Here is a 22,932-nt window from a genome sequence, read left to right as displayed (position 1 = left end):
TGACAGAGAGCTGACGTCCGGCGTGTGGACGCTCCTGTTTCAGTCTCATGTAATGAAACTCGCTTTTCCTGGAATGCGTCTGCTCCGGGCGAGAACATTCTTCTTCCTGCTGCTGTTCAGTACGCTCCATAAAGAATAAAGAACAGAGTGTTTATAGGAAAATGAGCATTTGGATGCACAGATAAGACCACAGGAGTCGAGTGTTTATCTCTCCATCACAGCAGGGTCCTAAAACCGACTCTCTGTTTTATTCTTCCTTGTTTTGCTTGATGAAACAGGAAGTTATTCACTAGTGGATCATCTTCACTTTGAATCTTTTAAACAAACCTATGTTACCATATATATATACATATATATATATATATATATATATATATATATATTAGTGCTGTCAATCGATTAAAAAAAATTAACTAATTAATCGCACAATTTTTTGCAATTAATCGCGATTAATCACAATTAAAAGACTGAAACTTTTTGGATATGTAAATGTAAATAATTAATGTAAACTCAAGACAATGAAACTATTTAAATTCAAATATGATTGTTTATTGGAATTTTTGTTTAACTTGTAACACAGATTTTCTCATGTAAACAACATACCTGCAATAAACCATCAATATTCTCCAAATTAACTGTTGGCTTGAAAGCCATATTTATTACAGAAATAAAAACACAGGTATGTGCCATTTGTGTCATTTGAATTTCAAAACAATCAATGCAATTTACATTGGCGAGGCCCTGTAGAGATTGTTTCGGTGGGGTGTTTTGCTTTTAAGTGATATGTCAAAGACGAATTACTTCTGTGGTATTTAAATTCGGCTTTGCAAAATGTACAGATTACTTTTGTTTTATCCACAGAACCATCCGGCAGAGTTTTATACTGAAACTTTCCGTCTAAAAGTCCTTCCTTGGTCTTATCCATACTTCTTTGCACGTTGAACACACGTCGGCCACAACAGAAAATAAAAAAAACTGCAACCGCGTTAATTGCGTAAATTTTTTTTAATGCGTTAAATATTTCAAATTAATCGCATGCGTTAACGCACTAATTTTGACAGCACTAATATATATATATATATATATATATATATATATATATATATATATGGTAATTTGCCAGCGATCACTATTTTATTTATTAACCAACAGCTCATGTTAAGTTTTATGCATAACTTTAATTTTATTACACCTTGTTGTCCACAACACAGTGAGTTCCTGTTCATATTTACGTTATATCAGTTATTATTCCCCCACCTGCCTCTCTTTATTCTCTCTCTTGTCGTGTTATAATAAATCTCAAAGAATTATAAAATTTACTATATCAACAATAACACAAGTTTTATAATCTATCTATATGAATCATACACTGTTCGAATCCCTCATATTTTAAGTACTGCTCTTAACACGCCCATCACTCTGGAATAGGTTCAGTCTGGACTCATCAGGTCACATGACCTTTCTCCATCACTCCAGAGTCCAGTCTTTATTCTCCCTAACAAACTGAAGCCTTTTTTCTGATGAGTCTCAGTAAAAAGAGGTTCAGCTCGACCCCACCAGGGTTTAATTAAAGGGTTTTCCCCAATTTCAGTCATTTTAGTTTTATTTTAATTAGTTGTTGTCATTGCTCGATACAGGTCCTTCTGAAACAGGGACGTTTCGTCTGGACTAGAGATGTAACTCTTAACTATTTTATTTGTAGCTGCACTGCTGCTGTAACATAAGTGAGAACAGGAACTTATTTCCAGAAATATTGAATGTTGAATTAAATAAAATTTGTAATAGTTAGTAAATTGTTGTGGTACAAGAGAAATAAAAAAAAACCTTAGTAAGAGGCTACTGTATTACCAAAACAATAATAATAACAATCAATTTGTGTTGTTGTCCAATATGTGAAGTCACGTCCATATTTTTTCTATTTCTTACCTTAACATACTTTTAGTTTAATAGAGAAATTTAAAAGGTCAGAAGTCACAGGACTAAAGGTCAGAGGTCAGAAATCGTACACTCGGGCTCTCTGCATGCACGGCCGCTCTTCACATCTATAAATATATTTATGTGTAAAAGTCGAGCTTTTTATAGGTGAATTCTGTAAATGGAGAGTTTTTATGCAAAGAGAAATTTGTGTCTATTTTTGGCTGCAGTGTTTGTATGTGAGCTTTTACTCCCCGTGATTCTAATCGACTCCTATAATCCCATCTCTCTCTCTCACTCTCTCTCTCTGCAGCTCTTACGCTTTGATACGAAACATTAAGTTTTTTTTTTTTTTTAATACAAACAGGATAAAACAGTAAAAAGGGAGAACTTTCAGCCAGTAGTGAGCAGGACTTTACCTAAAGTCTGCACGGGTCTATTTTTATACGCAAAGTGTCTACGCAGAGTTTATTTATTCCCGGTGCCTGGGAGCGAGAGCATGGGCCATTCTGTCATTTCTGTCAGTATTTCTGTACATCATCAAGCTTGATGTGGGAAAAAAAAGGAAAGAAAATGCTGCTGTGATGCTGTGTGCATTTGAAATGTGTTTTTATGGCAATTAAAAACAATAACAAAAACATACGGCTGAGAATTAAATTATTAAAAACACATATTGGTGGTGTTTTTTTTTTTTTCAACCTTCTTTTTTTATTATTGCAATACTATAACACACACACACACACTTACCTGTAAAGCTTTTACGTTTGTGGACGGCTGTTTAGACATTCTGCACAGAGGCGTCCGCTTCGAACCTGCTGCAAAACCAACAGAAAGACAACAAAGGCATTGAGGATTCAGACTCAAACTTGTCACCTGGCCTTTGTGTGTGTGTGTGTGTGTGTGTGTGTGAATATGTGTCTGAATGTGGCCATATGAGAGTGTGTGTACGTGTGCCTCGGTGAAAAGTCGAGTCATTGTCGACTTTCGGGTGCTACGGATAGTCTTTCAGTTGCTAAGCGACTCCTGCTGTGAGTCCGGTCCACCTGATTTATTCATGCCACATTCAGGCTTCAGGTTAAGAGCCACACACACACACACACACACACACATGCATGTGTAGTTCATTATTTAAATTCTTACACAGCTGCACAGCAACTCCAATACAAGCAAACCTTCATGACATTTTTCATGACACAAATAGATTAAATAGATATATAATAATTTATTTATTTTATCTATTTTATTTTATCTTAACTCTTGTGTGTTTGGTGACATACTTTTAAACAATAGATTCTTTTTCATATGAGTTCATTAAAAAAAGCATATAAAAAGTAAAAGCAAATTTGATCGAGGTCGAGAGTCTTAGCATCGACACATTTGTGTTAAAATACAGATTTTTATATTATAATACGTTATAGTAGAGATCAACAGTCACCGTCCATGAAAACAATACAAACAATTATTCAATCAGCCAATTAGGCTGCAGCAAGGCGATGTTTAAAAAGCTCCGGGTCACGAGCGTCGTCTTTGGGATCTACACAGAACGGTGCGAGAAACAAAAACACATCCAGGACCAGAGGACGATGAGAGGACCAGAGGAGAGACCTCGCCAAGCCAGAAAGAAACCCTGCAGGAACCTGAACTCATCACCCTGCGCACTGCAGCACCTCAATGATGGACGGAATGAGTGTAATTTATTCGCTTAATAATCTGTTGCCTACAGCTCGACAGATATTTGACTGATATTTGATCTTTTCATTCATATCCTCCTGACATGAGCAGTGACGCTCCCGGAGTAACACCATGATGTTAAGACTGATTCTCTTTTCTTTTAGAGACGTGCAAGAACTTGGGGCGGTTAGAACCCGCAGAACCGGTTCTGGCACTAATAAAGCACACTTTCATAGAAGGACAAGATTAAAATAGAGTCATTTTCATAATCGACATCAAGCTCATGCGGAAGTGTGCTCGGGTTTTAGTGGACTCGCTTTTCTCTTCACATGCAAATGAGGCTTCCAAAAATCAGCAGGGTGTTCAGAACACCCACAAAGGGGGACATTTACTGCCCCGGGGCAGGTGTCTGGGCCCGAACATGCCAAAGGTCACATGTTGTGTCACCTGTCACCTCGGTGGCCTGAGGGTTGCCATAGGAGAAGCACATCCCTTTTTTATGACTTCACTCATTTGGCCTGTCGGATGTCTTTTTTTTTGGGGGGGGGGGGGGGGGGTGCGTGTGTGTGTGTGTGTGTGTGTGTGTGTCTTCTGTTTTTACTCAGACGGAGAGACGAGCACTAACAGCCTTAGCAACTGCCACCGCCGTGTTGTTTATATCAACACTGGAGCTTTGGGACTGAAGACGGTGAAGTATCAGGCCCTGAGCACCGCTATATTTATCTTTTAAAGGCAGAGAAAAAGAACTATAAGAGAGACAGACAGACAGACTGACATGGCAAGTGCTGCACAGCTGTCTTTACACACTCACACAGTACAAAAATAATAAGACAAAGAATGTAAAAAATTCCTATAGGCAGATGCAAAAGTTTTTACGCCCTACTTCATGTCCAACTTGACTTCTGGGTAAATCTATTCAAATAAATTAAATTTTACTTTTAACTTTTAACTTTTTAGATCCTTACTCCGGGTTACTTTTAACAATGGTCATTCTCGCAAAAAATAAATGAATTAAAAAAAAATTATATATATATATATATATATATATATATATATATATATATATATGTATATATATATATATATATATATATATTTTTTTTTTAATAAATCAGTTTTATATATATATATATATATATATATATATGTATATATATATATATATATATATATTTTTTTTTTTTAATAAATCAGTTTTATATATATATATATATATATATATATATATATATATATCAGTTGAAAAAAGTGAATCTACAAAAAAAATGATTGAATCTGTAAAACTAGTGCGAGCAAGGCAACATCAAGGCAGAGAAAGTAAAATAATAACTTAAAAAAAATACAATTAAAATAAAAAGCAGAAAAATCTAATTAAAGGTTTCTCTCAATTTTCCAAGGATGGAATAATAATAATTATTATAATAATAATAATAATAATAATAATAATGCATTGCAGCAGGGAAGTGCCTTCAAGGTGCTGGACTACATTTCCCAGCAGCCACTGCATGACTTACACTTTTTTGTAAATAGTTTTACAAATTGTAATTACGTTCGCAGCTTTTAGTTTATTGTTGTCTCACCCTGACACTTAAGCTCGAGCTCAGACCTTCGTGCTCCCGTTCCTGTGCTTTGTTTTTAAAGTGTTTATGTCATTACGCTCATTAAAGCGGAGTGAGTCTGCACCTGCGTCCCCGCCTCGTCACGATCCTGACCGTTTCACCCACAAGCATTAGAATTACATTACGACGAAATACTGTCACTTTTATCATTTTAACAAGTTCTGATGTGTGGAGGAAAAATCTTTTCATATTGTTCCGCTTGAACACAATCTAATTAACTTCACAGTGCTGTCAGATGAGGTGATGAATCCCGTCTCAACCCTGGACTCTGTGTATGGAGAGCATTTAGAAATGAAATAGACTTTTATCAGTCAAGTGATTGATTTGGTGGATAATCTGCATGTGAACCAGTTAACCTGATTAAATAAACCTGATCCTATAGCTGACTTTTAAACTCTTCTGTATTAGGGCGTGAGAATATTCCAGGTATAACTTGTAATTAATCAAAATCTAACGTGACAATCAGTCTCAGCTTCTTTCATTTTCTCTCAGTAGTGCTGTGTGTATGTCAGGACCAAACCTTCCACTACAAACACACACTGTTTAATATGCAAAGCAGCATTGAGCTCCGAGTGCCAGCATGAGATACGCGTCTTTATTTACATCCTGAACCCAAACTCAGCTTTAACCTGAATTTACATCAGTCTGCTTTTCCTAAACTAAGAGCCCCAGGCCTACAAGTTTGATCACGTAACAAAACCTGGGAGTTACGCGTTCTGATCTGATGATGCTGTGAATTTTAATATTTTTACTCTGAAAGTATTGGCACTCGCTAAGGTCAAATTAGAGCAAACTGTTTGGGTATATCAATATTTTATGCATGCTTTTAATAATAGTATTATGGTATATTGTTACACAAAAATTATTTTAAGAAATGTAAATAAAAAATAAAAAAATAAAATATATAGTTATTTATCATTTTAAGTAAGTAAGCATAAACATATAAAAAATTATTTAATACTATTTATAAATGTTGGAGTTTATACCATTAAGCAAATTTAGAAAAAGAGCAAAATAAACTTCTAATAATATATTTTATGTATAATTTCTAAACAATAATTATCTCATATACATTATACACATATATTTAGCCATAATATTTAATAATAATAATAATCTGGATCGATATCATATCCTGTCCACGTTAGACTGTGAGGTTTACATTATACCCGCCTCTTGAGAGCTGATTTTATTCATTAGATAGAGGCTTTAAATCAAGTTAATAATAAAAGAACTCCATACATTTAAAAATAAAAAAACATTTTCTCTGTACATCTGTATGAAACGTATTCACAAATGATGATTAGCAAAAGACGATGACGAGTTAATGCTAAATAATTAGCAGCACGTAGCAGCCTGTGTGTTGCGTTAGAGCTACAGTATCTTGTTGGTGGTTATTGATTTACATAATATTACTTAAAAACAAATATTTTAAATGTCTTTAAAGTGTTAAGAGTGTATGTCAGAGTGTTTATTTAGGTAGAATACAAAAATATTGTTAAGAATTTGCGTAGCGTTAGCTAATCCCGAGGATTAGCAAGAGACACACTTGCAGTTATTTATAAATATTATTTCAAGAAAGAGATACTAGTAGGGGAAAAGAATCTGATCTCTCTCTCTCTCTCTCTCTCTCTCTCTTTCATACACACACATATAAATCACATATAAAAATATACACACTCCTGACAGTCTCTTACCTCCTACAGCTGGAACGTGTAAAGTTTTCTGTATGGGATGACCGGATCAGCTCTGGAATAGTTTCTGTCTGTCCCAGGTCGGTCCTGTGCAGTTCTGCGGTGCTGTTCGGGTGGAACTCGTCCTCTCTCTGCCCCCTCGCTCTTCAGATCTCTTTAGGCTACAGAGTGGTAAAGGGATTCCTCTCATATCTGGGATTTGTCTCTCACTATTAATAGAAGCGTGATGCACAGAGGGGACCTGCTTTCTATCCACGCTGGTCATCACACACTCGTCCAAACACACACACACACACACACACACACACACACACACACACACACACACACACACTCGTCCTATATACAGCTCGCTATATACAGCACTCTGAGATACACACTACACAATGGACCTGTTCACACCATCAAACATAAAACTCTGAGGTTTACTCCAGTGTACAGGTGCACACGCTCATCCGGGTTAAAACTGATTTTTTGCATCACTTATGGGGGCAAAACAAACAAACACATCAAAAGTGTGAAACAGCCTTCGGGAATTAAACTCGAGTTCGAAGCTCAAATGATCTGGCTTAATTTAGCCAAGTTTAACCTACATCAAGAACGAGTATGGTCTAACATCGTCTCGGGGAAAGAGATGAGAATTTCAGCTCAGTATGACAGATAAATGCATAGCACTGCACAGCCAGAGCCAACTGTTCATTTTGATGTTTGCATGCAGTGATATTAATATTAACAATAATAATAATAATACATTTTATTTAGAAGCGCCTTGAAACAATGATGTCTGCGGGTCTGTGAGATCCGCTGTCTCTTGCTTTCTTATTCCTGTATCAGGGTTAAAACTCACTCCTTATTCAGCTCATGACCCAGTTTAAGCTCCAGTAAATCAAACATCTGATTGGTGCCGGATTTGACATGACAAGCCGTTCCCAGTGGCACCGGTACCGCCGGGATCTGCAGTGATTTTGGAGCCGAGCTGAGGTTTTTAAAAGGTTAGCACTGATACTGTTACTGATTAATGTTATGTAACAGCTTAAACTTTATATTGTCTCAAGACATTCATTCCATTTCTCTAAATAAGATTAAAGGGAATGGAGTTCGACTGAATGTTATACGGAGGTGTGGTGAGTAAAAAAAACAACAACCACAATTATATACAATAGAAAATGCTGTTTGTTCACAACCAAATTAGCAGCACTTGAATGAAGCGCACAGAATGAAGCAACTAACGCTACATTTGCATTTCTTCACCTTTACAAAATGAGGTTTTACACACAGGTGTTCCACACACACTGTCATCCTTATTCATCTGGACTTCTGCATGGTTTACAGAACGTTACCCAAAGCTGAGTGACTCCTCATTTTTATTATTATTATTATTATTATTATTATTATTATTATTATTATTATTATTATGTCTTTCCTAATTCATAGTTACATTTAAAGCAAGCTAGTTCCTGCTGTCACTTGGGTTATAGCTGCTACAAACACTCGACCTCCTTCTCTGTGTTGAAGACATACTGTACTGTAACACACCTGGTCATGTTACTGACGAACCCTAAAGAAGTGTAAACTGTTAGCCTATTAGAATGACCTCATTGGTATAAGCTGTGATTTACACCTGAGCCAGAGAACACCTGCGCTCCGTGAGCGTGATGTCATACACCAGGACTAGAAGATTATTCCAGAACATTGTATTACACCACACACCAACCGACCCAGTTTATCTCTAATCTCTGTTCCCTTTATCAGTCAATTTAAGCCTATTCATGACCTTTTCACTCCAGTTTCCTTTTCTTCCTCCTCGAGCTTTCTTACCTAACGATGGCACGATGAAGACGAGCTCCTCAGCTTGCGTTCCTCTCTGTCAGCGAGCTGCACGACTTCTGAGCTCTCAGGGCAAAGCATCCCATGGAGACAGGAGCGCTATGCAAATCCACACCTGAGCTCTCTGCCTTTCCCTGGCACATGCCGAACTTCCTGCTTACCTGAGCGCTCCACACGCACACCGCTCACACTGTTACACCTACACCCCCGTTCCAGCCAATCAGCTGGTCTTGTAGGCATTTCTTCTCCAAGACTTACAAACATCCTTGTCAGTAAAATCCATGATTTGCTTCATGCAAACATCTGATAAATGTAGTACTGAACCTGCTTTCACTATTTCTCTGGATTTGCAACCTTACATGACCTCAAATACACTGCTTCTTAGATATTTATACCGTATCAACAGGTGCATCAGTTTTCAAACCCTCTGGAGTTTATTTCCCTATAAGCTCTAAAATTATATCAAATTGTGAACATAAATATCAGGCCAAAGAGTGCAAAGAGTGTGAAGCTGCCATGATTAAGATTTTGTTTTAATATATACTCCGAGTTTATTAGGAACATCTAATTGATTAACATCACTTGGTTAATCAAACCCTGGGAAGGTAGCTGCCTCCAGGAGATCTGCAGATACTCTGACCAGATCATCTGGCGGCAGCAACCTGTGAGTTTCATGTGAAGATTAACTGAAACCCTGTATCTGTTGTTGCTGCATCAATGCATTAACTGCAAAAATAAATAATGCAATTATTTTAAGTCATACATTTTCACATTTCATACAATTTTCCATATATATTTTTTTTTTTATTGTGTAAAACTGCTTTGCGACAATGGCAATTGTTAAAAGGACTATACAAATAAAACATTTTTTATTTAAATTAATGCAGTAATGGGGTCAGTTGCAGTAGGGTGTGGGCAGGAAGAGTAGAATGTTAGGTTGGAACATAGAGATCAAGTAGAATCAAGTAGAATAGTAGAATAAATAAACTTGATCTTTCATCCTTCCGTCAATCACACACATGATCTAATCCTGCTGTTGATCCTTTCCTGCTGCCACCGAGTTACGTCTCATTAGTTTTTTTTTCCCTTTTTTTTTTTTTTTAGGCCTGAGCTCTTTTTGCCTTAAGTTTCTTAGAAATCATGTCATGCTGAACGCAGCATTCTGGAGAATTTTCACATATGCAAAGAATAAGGTATACATACGTAACTAAACAACAGGGTTTAAAAGCTGAAGATTCTGATCTTCAAACACAAGACATTGGCTGTGTTCCAGTATTATTATTGACTACATGTGGGTTAGTCTAGGTAAGGAATCAATAGATTAGTTATTTATTATTATTATTATTATTATTAGTGGTAGTAGTAGTATTAGTCGTAGTATTTTATTGTCATTTAAGCAGTTATTTACTTAGCAGGAAACTGTGCAGTCCACAATAAATATACAGGACGAAAGGGACATCAGGGGCATAACCAAGATGACATTATGGTATGTAGGCCCTAAAGTCCCATGTCTACATTCCAGCGGGTGGGTGTTGGGTGGGAACAAATTTGGGCGCGGCAGGCGGTTGGGGCATGATCACGTGTTCTGGAGAAGCATGGTGATGGGGTCGGTTGTAGTAGGGTGTGGGCAGGAAAAGTAGAATGTTAGGTTGGAACATAGTGTTATGGGTGGCTCAGTGTTGAGGACAATAATCTGTCCAAAGGCAGCAGGGTGTTGGGGCAGCAGAAGGTTGTTGTACAGTGAAGTGTGTGACATTACAGTGAAGAAACTGTGACATTAATACTTCTCACAGAGTATCCAACAGTGTGTTATAGTCTGATAGCTTAAATCATTCTACTTAGTACTCCTGTATTATATGTTTATTCCACCTTTGTTATCTTTCTTTATTTCTTACTGTTCTTAGTTCCAGTGCACTCCCACTGTTGGTATGTGTACAAATGGCAAATAAAATGGGTGCTGTATTTTGTTTCTTTTAAAGTCTTTTTTTAGGGTTTCTCTTTAGGGTCTCTCTTTAGGGTACTGTAGGTACTTCACTTCGATTACAGTTAAAATTTCTCTATTCTTTTGACCTTGTCAGCTTCCGAAGCTCAAGGCCATTTTGGGGGAATTTTTAGGTTAGTTCACTTACTCACTCACTCACTCACTCACAGACTCACTCACTCACTGACTCACTCACTCACTCACTGACTCACTCACTCACTCACAGACTCACTCACTCACTCACTCACTCACTGACTCACTCACTCACTCACTCACTGACTCACTCACTCACTCACTCACTCACTCACTCACAGACTCACTCACTCACTCACTCACTCACTCATTGTCCATATAGATTTATTTTGTATTTAGGGTCATGGGCGTGACTTAGGGCATGAGTAAGGGTTTACCCTGGATGGGGTGCCAATCCATTGCAGGGTACACACACACACACACACACACACACGCTTACTCCCTCACCGCGGGGCAAGCCGCACACCAATAAGCCTAATCTGTATGTCTTTAGACTGTGGAAGGAAACCAGAGAAGGAAACCTACCAAGGCCGGGAGAACATGCACTCCACACACACACACACACACACACACACAGACCCGAGGTGGGATTCGAACCATCGACCCTGGAGGTGCGGGGCAAATGTGCTAACCACTACGCCTATTAAATAAATGATTGTACGCCTAGTTGAGTTAATACAGAGCAAATGCACTAATAGTTTAGGCTTTTATTTTTATGACTTTTCCCTCAGGCTGTAACATTATTTAATACGTCTTTACTTATGTAAGCATTTTTATGTTATTTTAAGGACTTGACGTTTGACAATAATATGATAAATGATCCACAAAGTTGTGCATATTCTTTATATAAATGTGTTAAAAATCCGCACAATATTATGAATCGGGATTCGTGTTTATTTTATTTATTTATTTATTATTTCTTGTAGAATTTTATAAAAGGATAAAAATCGATCTCTCGATGATCCACTCGTCGGACTGATCCAGTCATTCCGGTTTGACGCTGCGCCCTGCGTCTATTGGCGCTGTGACGTCATTGCGCAGACCCGGAAGTCGTGCATTCCAGTTTATGTTTTTTTGGCGGATGTGTGGCGCTGATTTTCCTCTCGCTGATCGGTGAAGCGCACTCGGCTGAAGCGGCGGCGATGATTCCGGTGTCCGTGGTGGTGTTGGTGATGGGAGGATGGTGCTCGGTTTATCTTATGGACACTTTGCTCAGGGTAAGAAAATCATGGCCGAATACCAAACTGCTTCCTGTTGGAGGTGGAGTGCACTTCCTATGGCGCAGGAGGCGTGGTGTAGAGTTCCCGGATGAAGGAAACATGGCGCTGTTTGGGACTGAACCATCTTTTATTGTTTATGTTCGCTTTATAATAGCTGGTTATGGCTTTTAATGAATTTTTTTGTGTGATGTTTGGTGTAAGAATAAATCCTTAATACATGTTTTATGCTTGATGTTGATTATTTTATTACACACACTGCGTTAATGATGATTTTTATTTGTTTTGTTAATTCATTGTCAGTTCTTATGTCAGTTACTTTCATTAACAGACAGATTAGTGCAAAAATAAGCACCAGGTCCTGACCCAAAAACCTGTTCCAGTCTGGTGTTTTAGGATGCCTTCATAGATGTATTTTCATTCCTCTATTTTCTAAACCGTGGTGGGGGTACAAACTTATGCACTTGTGTCTATTAGTATCTAAAACTGACGTCATTTCATAAGGAGGTGTGTGTGTGTGTTCCAGTCGTCCAGCTCTCTGCGGATCCGTTACGAGACGTGGCTGTCCTCCAGCGGCGTCTTTCTGTCGCCCTTCCACGTTCGCTGGCACACCAGCATCTTCAACTCGCTGTTCGCCAGATGTGCACGTCTCAACCCGCATTTCCTGTACATATGGTACGACACGTCACCACTAGGCTTTAATTTTTAAATCAACCGGATTAAAGCGGCGGTTTGTGATGTTTAGAGTGCCCTCTTCAGTCTGTGAGGTGAATTACAAAATAACTATTAAATAACTGTGGCTGCTTTTCTTCAGTTCCTTGATCCAGCATCCTTTAGCCTTGATTGTTAAATTTAAGGAACTTCCAGGTCTTTATAATGCAGAGGAATAGATAAGAGAGAAGCGTTATACAATGAAGATTCACAAGTGTTTTACATTTAATGATTTAGTGGTTCGGTTTGGGTCTCACCTTTAGTCCTGTGTGTGTTTGTGTGTGTGTAGAGTTTGCATGTTCTTCCCGTGGTACTCTGGGTTTCTCCTGCACTGTGGGCTTTTTATAATCCTGTTAATCATCAGCTAATAAACAAACGGAACCTTTAAATTTAATTTGATGTTTGTGTGTGTGTGTGTGTCAGGTTCAGCGCGGGGATGGTGTTTGGCGTGGTGGCCATGTTCGGCTCGGTCCTCCTGCTCGGGCGCACTCTGCTACAGACTCTGGCTCACATGATGGCCGACACTCCGGACGGTTCCCATGAGCAGGTTCTACAGGTGGTGGTGAGTAACAACATGGTGCCGTAGCATTTTACGTTTTTTTCTAACTGTTACTATGGTGATATTGAGTGATATGCCTTTCTCACTTAAAACATTAAGATAAAAAAATCACTCGGCAAAAAACACAGTGTAATGAAAGAACCCAGGACTAAAGACACACACTTGCTTTTTACTTCTGATATGGATTATTACATAGCGCCACCTTTTGCCCTGCAGTTTATTTTATTTACATTTACATTTACATTTAGGCATTTGGCAGACGCTTTTATCCAGAGCGACTTACATTTTTATCTCATTACACATCTGAGCAGTTGAGGGTTAAGGGCCGCGCTCAAGGGCCCATTAGCGGCAACTTGGTGGTTGTGGGGTTTGAACCTGGGATCTTCCGAATTTTATTCCTGTGTGATGCACACATTAATTACTTTAATTAATCAAGAAAATGTGGGATATTTATCATTATTACGAGGTGATATCAAAAAGTTTGGAGACTAGTTCTATATCATGCCAGCAGATGGCAGCACAAGGCTGCTCTCACAGTTACAGGGAGCACCGACCTTCACCTTCATAAGTCAGTGTGCCAAAAGACATCGTCCTGTGTACATCAGAAGCTGTGCAGCTGGTGCTGCTCTGACCACGTGCATTACCACATCTGTGATTTCATCATGGATGGCAAGTTAGAGCGAACATGAAATTCTGTCAGAATCTGGGCAAATCTGCCACATCTGTCTGCAAAGTTCATGGTGATGCGGCGATAAGACGTTCGTGGTGTTTTGAGTGGCGCGCGCTTCAAGGGCGGGAAAACATCACTGGAAGACGACGAGAGAACAGGAGGACCTTCACCGAGTTCAACACCCGAAAATGTCGAAACTGTTTGGAAACTGTATGATGACTGTCGGAGAACAATCCACAACATCGCTGCCGTCGTCAGTGTGTCATGCGGAACAGTCCAGGCGATCCTCGCGTATGATGTAAACATTCACCGCGTCGCCGCCGAGTTCGTCCCCAGCCTGCTGACCCAGGATCAGAAGGAACATCACGCCGAAGTCTGCTAAGGACTCCGTCAGCATGCTGTGGATGACCCGTCCTTCATGTCGAGGATCCTTACTGGTGACTAAACTTGTGTGTGCGGGTACGACCCTGAGACGGAGCGACAATCCTCACGGTGGAAGAGCCCGTCATCTGCACAGTCCAAAAAGGGCGAGGCAGGTCCGCAGCTTGACCGAGAGCATAACCATCGTCTTTTTAGATATTCAGGGCATTGTGCATCGAAAAATTCGTTCCCAGTTGTACCTTTAAAAAAGTCTTTGTTGAAGGCAGTTTAATGTCACTGAACTTCTCCTGAGCATCAGTCTTTATATTTTTCTTTATGTATTTTATCTCTCAGCTGCTCATTCTGTCTCTTTTTTGTATGTGTGTGTGTGTGTGTGTCTGTGTGTGTGTGTCTGTGTGTGTTTGTTTCTGATGTCAGGTTCCGGGAGTGAACCTGCCTGTTAGTCAGCTGGCCTACTTCTTTATTGCTATTCTGCTCAGTGGAGTTATACACGAGTTTGGCCACGGGGTGGCAGCACTGAGGTAACAAAGAAACTCACAGATGTGTGAATTCTCTGGTTTATTTATTTCCTGTGTGTGTGTGTGTGTGTGTGTGGTTACTTTGCACAACAGATCCTATTGGTGTCTAAATGAGTTTTGTTTTCAGTTTAAAAAAATTGTAAAAGAAAACTACTACTACTAATATATATATATACTTTACAATTATTTATTTAATGTAAGGTAAAATTTAACTTTTGGTTTTTTTTAAGCATAAAATATATGCAATTTGTAAAAAAAAAATAGTTCTTACTGTGATTTAATATTTGAGTATTATTAATGCAGACATGATTGTTAGAAGATTTTCATTATTTTGGCTTGTTTTCTTTCTTCTTTAAAATAATTGGACAAAATCCTCATGATTAAATGATAAAATATTTATATTTATCTATAGTTAAATGACTGATATAACTTTTGCATATTTATGTAGATTTTTTTACCTTATTTAATTGATGCCATCTTTACCAACTCATGTTTCTATAAGAAACCCATTTAATATTAAACCTCAGGAGTCGAGTCGATGTTCCCGTTCAAATGTAGAACACACTGGGTTATTCTTTTGTTCGCTCTGGATGTGATAATCAAGTGTAAAAGTATAAATAGAGGGAAAAAAATGACTTTATTAGGGTTTCTTAGCACACCTCTTGTCCTGCGTGTGTCCTGCGTGTGTCCTGCGTGTGTCCTGCGTGTGTCCTGCGTGTGTCCTGCGTGTGTCCTGCGTGTCTCAGGGAGCAGGTGAGGCTGAATGGCTTCGGCATGTTCCTTTTCGTCATTTACCCCGGAGCGTTTGTGGACCTCTTCACCACTCATCTGAACCTCATCTCGCCTGTCCAGCAGCTGCGAATATTCTGTGCAGGTGTGTATGCGCAAACACACATTACATCACAGTATTTCACATGCTTGCATGCATTCTGCAGAACCACCACTAGATGGAGACAGAGGTGTGCTTTAGAGTTCATTAAAATGCTTTATTGCTTAAAAGCTCAGAGTCCACCAGTGGAGTTTAAATACAAGAAATCCGTGTCAGTGCTGACAGTCTAATGTGTTAACGTGACCCTGTTGTAATCTGCTAACGGTCTGGTTGTGTGTGTGTGTGTGTGTGTGTGTGTGTGTGTGTGTGTAGGTGTGTGGCACAACTTCATGCTGTGTGTGGCGGCGGTGTGTTTCCTCCTCCTGCTGCCGCTCTTCCTCTTCCCGTTCTACTACACTGGAGCCGGAGCGCTGGTCACTGAGGTCCTGGAGGTCAGCGCTGGGGTTGGGGTCATGGGGTGCATTCACCTAAATTCATGCTAAATTCATTTCTGTCTCTGTCATGTGACTTTAAAAGTGTGAGCTCCACTGAGGCGCGGTTTTCTCTCGGCAGGGTTCTCCAGCGAGCGGCCCTCGCGGCCTGTTTGTTGGAGATCTGGTGACGCGGCTGGAGGAGTGTGAGGTGAGCGGGGTGGACGACTGGCACGCCTGCATCCAGCAGCTCTCTCACCGGCCTCAGGGAGGGTACTGCGTCCACCAGCGCACACTGCAGCTCCACCACGCCGCCGGCAGAGGTACTGCACCACCCGCACCACCCGCACAACCCGCACTACCCACACCACCCGCACCACCGGCACCACCTGCACCACCCACCACTGGTCTCAGTCTGTTCAAAAGAACACAAGATACGATCAAACACAACTAACGTTCATGTCCAAGCAACTTAAACAGCACAAAGTAACACAATCACAATCATCAGTAAATAAATAATAAAAAAATTCTCAATTTTTGTCATTATAAACAAAAAACCAAAATTAAAAATACAGTTCGACCCAATAATATTGTTACATTCTGTTTAGAGTAATTAAGAATTATTTACAAAAATGTACATTTTGCAATCAGATATAGAAAACTACCATTAGATGGCAGAGATGAGCAGAAGCGGTGAAAAAACAAAACAGAAATACATTACTGTGCAAAAGTCTTAGACACTGTGTGTAATTTATTTCCTACACACTTTGATAGATATGTTTTATACATCTCACACTCACTCATCATCTATACCGCTTTATCTTGCATTCAGGGTCACTGGGGGGCGGAGCCTATCCCATGAGACTTAGGGCACGAGGCAGGGTACACCCCGGACAGGGGGCCAATCCATCGCAGGGCACACACACACACTCACACACACACATCCTACGGGCAATTTGGGAACACCAATTAGCCTAACCTGCATATCTTTGGACTGTGGGAGGAAACCGGAGGACCCGGAGGAAACCCACCAAGCACACAGAGACGGGAATCGAACCTGGATGGGAATCGAACCCGGACCCTGGAGGTGCAGGGCGACAGTGTCAACCGCTACACCACCGTGCCGCCTTTTTTATGTGTAATTATATATAATAATATATTTATATATATTTTAGGACATAAAAAGGCCTGTTCTGGTTCGGCAGGATGTTCGGTAAAACTAAGCAACTCATTTACTTATAAAACTGCACACACACACACACACACACACACACACACACACACACACACACACACTCTGTTTTAAGCAAAGGCTTGTCACACCAATTATTGACTTTGTTTTATTAATTTCTGATTAATCCCTTTTATAGTATTTCTTTAATCCTTGCTCTGTAGTATTTATTTATTTGTGCCTGAGGCTTTTGCGTTGAAATGAAATGAGTAAATGTTTCAGAAACGAGCCGCAGTGCTTCTCGAACAGACTTCTTCCTCATCTTCATCTTCCTCTGTTAGAGTTCAAGCGTCTGGACGGAACGATGGAGTGCTGCAGCAACAACAGCCTGACTGACCTCTGCTTCTCCTACACCACTGAGAGCAGTAACAAACAGGTGAGACCACACACACACACACACACACACGTTTGAACTTTCACACATACAGTAGAAGTAGCTCACGTTTATAGTATAAAAAATAGACACTGTGAGTGTGTGCGTGTGAGAGTGTGTGCGTGGGAGAGTTAGTGTGTGCGTGGGAGAGTTAGTGTGTGCGTGGGAGAGTGTGAGGAAAGTGGACAGAGATTAAGTCAAGTGGATGGGTATGTTTTACATTGTGGATTCGTGTCAAAGACGTATAAGACTCACTTTGTCGGACTTAAGAACAAATCTGACTTACTTGCTCGGAACTCGTTTGTAAGTAGGGGACAATATATACTGGCCAAAAAAAGTTAAGGGAACACTTAGTCCCAGTTTGACATGAACACATATAGATAGATATGCACTGTATACACACACACATTTCACTGTTCTCCCTCTCTCTCTCTCTCTCTCTCTCTCTCTCTCTCTCTCTCTCTCTCTCTCACACACAGTTTGCATGTCTACCCGTCCGGAGGACGATCCAGACAGGTCATACGTGTCACAGTAACTCGGACTGCAGGACGGACGTGTCTCCCAGCGTGTGTGTGATCCCGTCACTGGAAAACCAGACTCGGCTGATCCGGGTGCAGCACCCCCCGCAGGCCGACATGCTGTTTGTGGGCTACATGTCACACCTGCAGTACTCGGGTCAGTTACTCGTCTCTAAAACACACTCCTCTGTGTGTGTGTGTGTGTGTGTGTGTGTGTGTGTGTGAGTTGTATTATATGTATTACAGTCGTTGTGTGTTTCTTCACAGTGAGTCTCACTAACTTTGTTCCTCGACTCGGTTTCCTTCACCTCGACCTACCGGTGATGCTGGAGACGCTGTGCAAGTATCCTTTATTCTAGTCTTTTACACACACACACACACACACACACACACACACACACACACACACACACATTCAGCCCTTGTTCCCTCTCTCTAGCTCTCGCTTTTCTTTTGTCATTAGCCGCAAAGAAACTCTTGTAATTTCCTCAATCCTAAAAATCTGCACTGACACTGGAGACTCCTTCCAGATATAAGGAATTTAATAAACCTCTCTCAGCGCTGTACACGTCGCTGTGAGTGAGCTGTTTCCATGGTAACCATAGCATATCAATGAGCAAATTAATAGAGAATTAATCGACACCTTCCAAATGAACAATCAGAACGGACACTGTTTGTAAAAGTACCAATATAAACTCGTGCCTGTGTGTTTTTTCCTCCTTAACCGCTGCCGTTTGAGATACTTGGTCTCGTTATCCGGCGCTCTGGCCGTGGTGAACGCGGTGCCGTGCTTCGCTCTGGACGGTCAGTGGATGCTAAACGCTTTCCTGGAGGCCACGCTGAGCTCCTGTCTCCCGGAGAAGAGCAACCGCGAGCTGCTGGGGTTCTTCATCCTGCTCGGGGGCAGCGCCCTGCTCGCCGCTAACGTCGCTCTCGGATTGTGGATGGTCACGGCTCGATAACGGACAGCTGCCTCCTCCAACCGGTGACCAGGAGGAGGGGCTCCTTTATTTTTATTTATTTATTTTTTGAAATCAAATTCACCGCCGAGCTGCTTTAAGTCTCTGACATTTCGGAACTGTAAATAAACGTTTGTTACAGTATGCTCGTTAAGCCACGCCCGCTTGCTATGACATCAGAGTGCACAGTGTTTTAAGAGAATCCTGCCAAGCCTGAAGAGGAATGTAAACGTCTCCACATCTCGCGTCTGCATCTCAGCCGAAGCGTCTGGCGGTTACTGTAAAGCCTGGTGTATACGTGCACTCGGGTTTCTAGCGTGACGAGATTAACCGCAAACCATCAAACATCTGGTGTGTTGGGGGAAAATTATCATTATAGAGAGATAAACATTGTTCTGAGATTTTATCTAAGGGGGGAAAACGTTCCATACAAACGAAGAGCAAACCCCGTAGTCTGATATTAAAATGTGTGAGTTCTGCAGGAGGGTGTCGCACACGCCCCAGTGGCTGCTGGTATATCGCTTCACACTGATGGATAGAAAAAAGCAACACTTGGGCTGCAGTTTTCTGATCAATTCTCTTATAAATGTATATAGAAGATCATGTGGGTGGAGCTAATTTATGTCTTTTTTTTTTTTTTAAACAAAGCAAACCTGTGCCTGTAAATATATTTGAAAATATCAAGACAGTTGTTGAAATTTTAATGAAAAGATATTTGATGGACTGCAAACTTAGCTACATCTTATCTCCTTATTATTGATAACGATGAGAAGCTGAGATGTGTTAATGTAGCTACATGTGTGTGCGTGAGCGTTAACGTCTCTAACACGTTCCCACCAGTGATGGGAGTCGATTCAAAAGATTCGACTCTTTTTGGCTGTCAAACGACTCAGAACCTCACAAAACTGCTAGTTATTGGAGTTCTGGCTCTTTTTTTTTTTTTTTGGTGAATCAGATGATTTGATTCACATCCTTAATGAGTGTCGACTTATTATACAGTACTGTGCAAAAGTCTTGCCCCCCCCCCCTCCTACAAATTTCTTCAAATTTTGCTTCTGAAGCTCCAGACTTTCTTAACATACAGTACATGTTTATTCTAATCTTGAGGAATCGTTCTCCATGCTTCCTGAGGGGCTTTTTTTTGTCTCTTGTTATTTTCAGTCCAGTCCCTGAGCAGAGGAATGTCTTCTGTTCGTAAGTCCTGACCCAGTGAGGAACAGGTGCAGATGATCAGGCTGGTGGTTAGTATACTGATGATGGTGAGTGGTTGGAACAGACGACAGGGGAGATGAGGTCGCTGCTGAGGTTTGGTGCAGAAACGTTTAGTTTTTAAGTAGCATCAGTAGCCACTTCACAGTAAAACATTTGTTCCTGTTTTTTTTTTGTTTTTTTTCATTTAATCTACATCATTGAATTTCAGAAATAAGACGCTCAAGACTTTTGCTCAGGACTATATATATATATATATTTGTACATCAGCAAGGTGCTGCAGATGTGCACAGGTGTTATCGTCCCTCTTGCTTACATCTTTCAGAATAAACTCTCAGTATAATTGTTTTAAATAAATTCATATCATCATCAGGACGTGGCTGAGGTTGTCTGTGTGTTGCAGTGAGTTAATAAAACAGTGGGATGAACTTGTGGGAATCTTTGGAACAGCGGATTAAATCTGGCAGAAAACGTCCATGGATATTTTAAAGCAGAACTTGTTTCTCAGAGGCATTTTATCCATAATCAATAAAAAAATTACTAATTAAAAACAAAGCTTTTATTTTACTTGTTTTGCCTTTTTTCCCCCTTTCTCTCTTTTTTTTACTCTCTCTGGAGATCTTTGGCAGGTCCACCACTAAACCACACAGTACACAGAGTTTATATTCTTTTTATGCAAGAGCAGGACTGTCTTTCCCCTGAAGTGTTTGAGATGAAGCTGATAACAACGACGTCATTATCCGTAATTCAAAGCAAATCAAAGCACAGAAAAAAAAGAGAGCGGATCATTTCCTTAATTACTCTGTAACTTTGTGGACCTGAGCCGTGTCCACTGAGGATCTCTTATTACAGCTTTTTGGAAAGGTGTCTATGCGCGTGTGTGTCTATGCGCGTGTGTGTCTATGCGTGTGTGTGTCTATGCATGTGTGGTGTCTGTCAGGGGAAAAAAAAACCTTGTACAGTGACCACTACAACGTGTTTTATTCCGGTTATACCGCAGCACTTTAACAAACATTTAAACCTTCTCCGCTCTACGTTGTAGCAGCTATAAACACTCGGCCCTTCACCAGCCTCGCTTTTTTTTCTTATTCTCGACAATAAGACAAAAACGCAGGTTTTAGGCATGTTCCTGAGAAACTGTAAAGAAGCGTGTGTGAACTCCTGACTGTTACAACGCTCTGACACTGGAGACTCCGTCCACACGTTACAGACACACGTTCACGTCCAGTTCAGCCGTTTATTAACAGGTTTTTAAAATAGTTGTTATTGGTGTTTTTTTTGGGCTGCTTCGGGGTGAACGCCTGTGCACACGTTCCCTCTGTATGAGTGTAACTCGGATGTCCTGCGCTTGTTTGGTGCGGTTTGTCCGCTTCATGTTTTAGGATCGTGGTGTTCTTTATGAACGACTTAGAAACATTAAACTTCAAACTTTAGAAGTTCTTTTTGCACCTCTTCTTTGGTGGTGCTGGAATTTAGTTTAGTCATATCCTTTTATGCAGCGTGTGTGCATAAATATATGTGTGTGTGTGTGTGTGTGTGTGTGTGTGTGTGCGCGCAAGCATCAGGCACGGCCTGGACACACCCCCTCTGCCCTTTCCAAAAACACCCTGGCCGCCCATGTGGGGGCGTGTTGTTTCAGCCGGATATAATTATACATGTATTCTCGTCTGTCCCGTAATCCTGCTAACCTGTGTGTGTGTGTGTGTGTGTGTGTGTGTGTGTGTGTGTCATATGAGTCTGTATCAGTGAATTACAGGTTTATATTCATAGACGTTGTAATTGTGTGTTTGAAGATATCACTCATTCTTATACAATGGAGTGCAAAAGTTTGTGCACCCTTACTTTAAAATGTTTCTTCTTTATCAGTTATTTTTGCAAAGAGAACTAATAATTGTTACTCCAGTCTCTTAAAGATTTTTTTAAAATAAAATAAATGTTAATTAGACATCTGATTTTAAAACAAAGGAAATACCAACCTAGTAATTAATGCTTTGACATGTCGAGTTTATTTTTCGGCTACTTTCTAATTATGAAAGTATTATTTTTATTTTATTTCTTATGTTTTTTTGTGATTTAGATTTTTTCTTTTTTTTTTGCATTATGCAAATCAACTCTTTGAACAGTTTCTTTTTCCGCAAGAATAAATAATATGCCGAGGAGAACATTTTACAGGAGCAAAAAAGTTCTGAAGTTAATCTCCTTCTTAATAACTGCACAAAAGGCAGTTTAAGAAGTAAACAATATTGTTTTGTTTTTTCAGTCTTTTTGTTTTTTGTAGATCAGGAATAAGTCTGCTGTTATTTGAATAATATTCTTCCTTTTTATTTATATTTACCAGAATTAAAAAAAAATTTTAAACCAAAATGTAATACCTTCACTGCTTTTGGTAACTTTAATGTAACCAAACCTCTTTTCTTTTCTTATTAATTGTTCCTAATTTATTTTCCTCTGTATGTTAAGATTCCCAGCTTCGTCTCCCTCTCGCCTCTCACTCTGTAACCTGACTACATACGAATTATTTTGTTCTTGAGCTAAATGTAAACCTAAATGTTCATTTCCGCCCCCTTGTCTAGGTGTGGCAGTCTGGCTATACTGGATATTTACGTCG

General features: G+C 39.9%; 3 protein-coding genes across 6 annotated transcripts in view; 2 read left to right on the top strand and 1 right to left on the bottom strand.

The window, feature by feature from the left end:
* cnksr2a (connector enhancer of kinase suppressor of Ras 2a) overlaps nucleotides 1-337 on the top strand; it is a 97,230-nt gene extending 96,893 nt beyond the window's left edge. For both annotated transcript variants that reach the window (XM_053487769.1, XM_053487768.1), the window contains one exon: nucleotides 1-337. This exon is cut by the window's left edge and continues 112 nt beyond it. The gene's annotated coding sequence lies outside the window, so the exon portion shown is untranslated.
* smpx (small muscle protein X-linked) overlaps nucleotides 1-8,776 on the bottom strand; it is a 13,270-nt gene extending 4,494 nt beyond the window's left edge. For 2 of the 3 annotated variants that reach the window (XR_008356434.1, XM_053487771.1), the window contains exons 1-3: nucleotides 8,717-8,776; nucleotides 6,902-7,059; nucleotides 2,662-2,729 (exon numbers count right to left, since the gene is read on the bottom strand). Coding sequence is in view for 2 of the 3 variants with exons in the window: in XM_053487771.1 (XP_053343746.1) it covers nucleotides 2,662-2,700 (39 nt within the window). In the remaining variant the exon portion in view is untranslated. The remainder of the gene's footprint in view (nucleotides 1-2,661; nucleotides 2,730-6,901; nucleotides 7,060-8,716) is intronic. The other variant, XM_053487772.1, reaches the window with a different exon arrangement.
* Nucleotides 8,777-11,760: 2,984 nt separating this feature from the next.
* mbtps2 (membrane-bound transcription factor peptidase, site 2) lies at nucleotides 11,761-20,178 on the top strand. Its single transcript, XM_053487474.1, has 11 exons — nucleotides 11,761-11,956; nucleotides 12,483-12,631; nucleotides 13,091-13,229; nucleotides 14,695-14,798; nucleotides 15,542-15,669; nucleotides 15,937-16,055; nucleotides 16,177-16,357; nucleotides 17,547-17,641; nucleotides 18,118-18,313; nucleotides 18,424-18,499; nucleotides 18,896-20,178. Exons 1-11 carry the CDS (start codon nucleotides 11,882-11,884, stop codon nucleotides 19,116-19,118), a joined length of 1,485 nt encoding a protein of 494 aa, XP_053343449.1. The 5' UTR covers nucleotides 11,761-11,881; the 3' UTR covers nucleotides 19,119-20,178.
* Nucleotides 20,179-22,932: the final 2,754 nt, after the last annotated feature.

Source organism: Clarias gariepinus, chromosome 26 (assembly GCF_024256425.1).
Source record: "Clarias gariepinus isolate MV-2021 ecotype Netherlands chromosome 26, CGAR_prim_01v2, whole genome shotgun sequence".
Taxonomy (NCBI): domain Eukaryota; kingdom Metazoa; phylum Chordata; class Actinopteri; order Siluriformes; family Clariidae; genus Clarias; species Clarias gariepinus.
The sequence above is the reverse complement of the archived record's forward strand: the minus strand, read 5'-3'. Positions and strand labels throughout refer to the sequence as shown.

What these genes read in the sequence shown, in the direction of transcription:
- mbtps2 (XM_053487474.1), top strand. Translation starts at nt 11,882, where the DNA reads ATGATTCCGGTGTCCGTGGTGGTGTTGGTGATGGGAGGATGGTGCTCG. An exon ending in TTATGGACACTTTGCTCAGG is followed by an intron (nt 11,957 to 12,482) that starts GTAAGAAAATCA and finishes TGTGTGTTCCAG; the next exon opens with TCGTCCAGCTCTCTGCGGAT. An exon ending in CCACCACGCCGCCGGCAGAG is followed by an intron (nt 16,358 to 17,546) that starts GTACTGCACCAC and finishes TTCCTCTGTTAG; the next exon opens with AGTTCAAGCGTCTGGACGGA.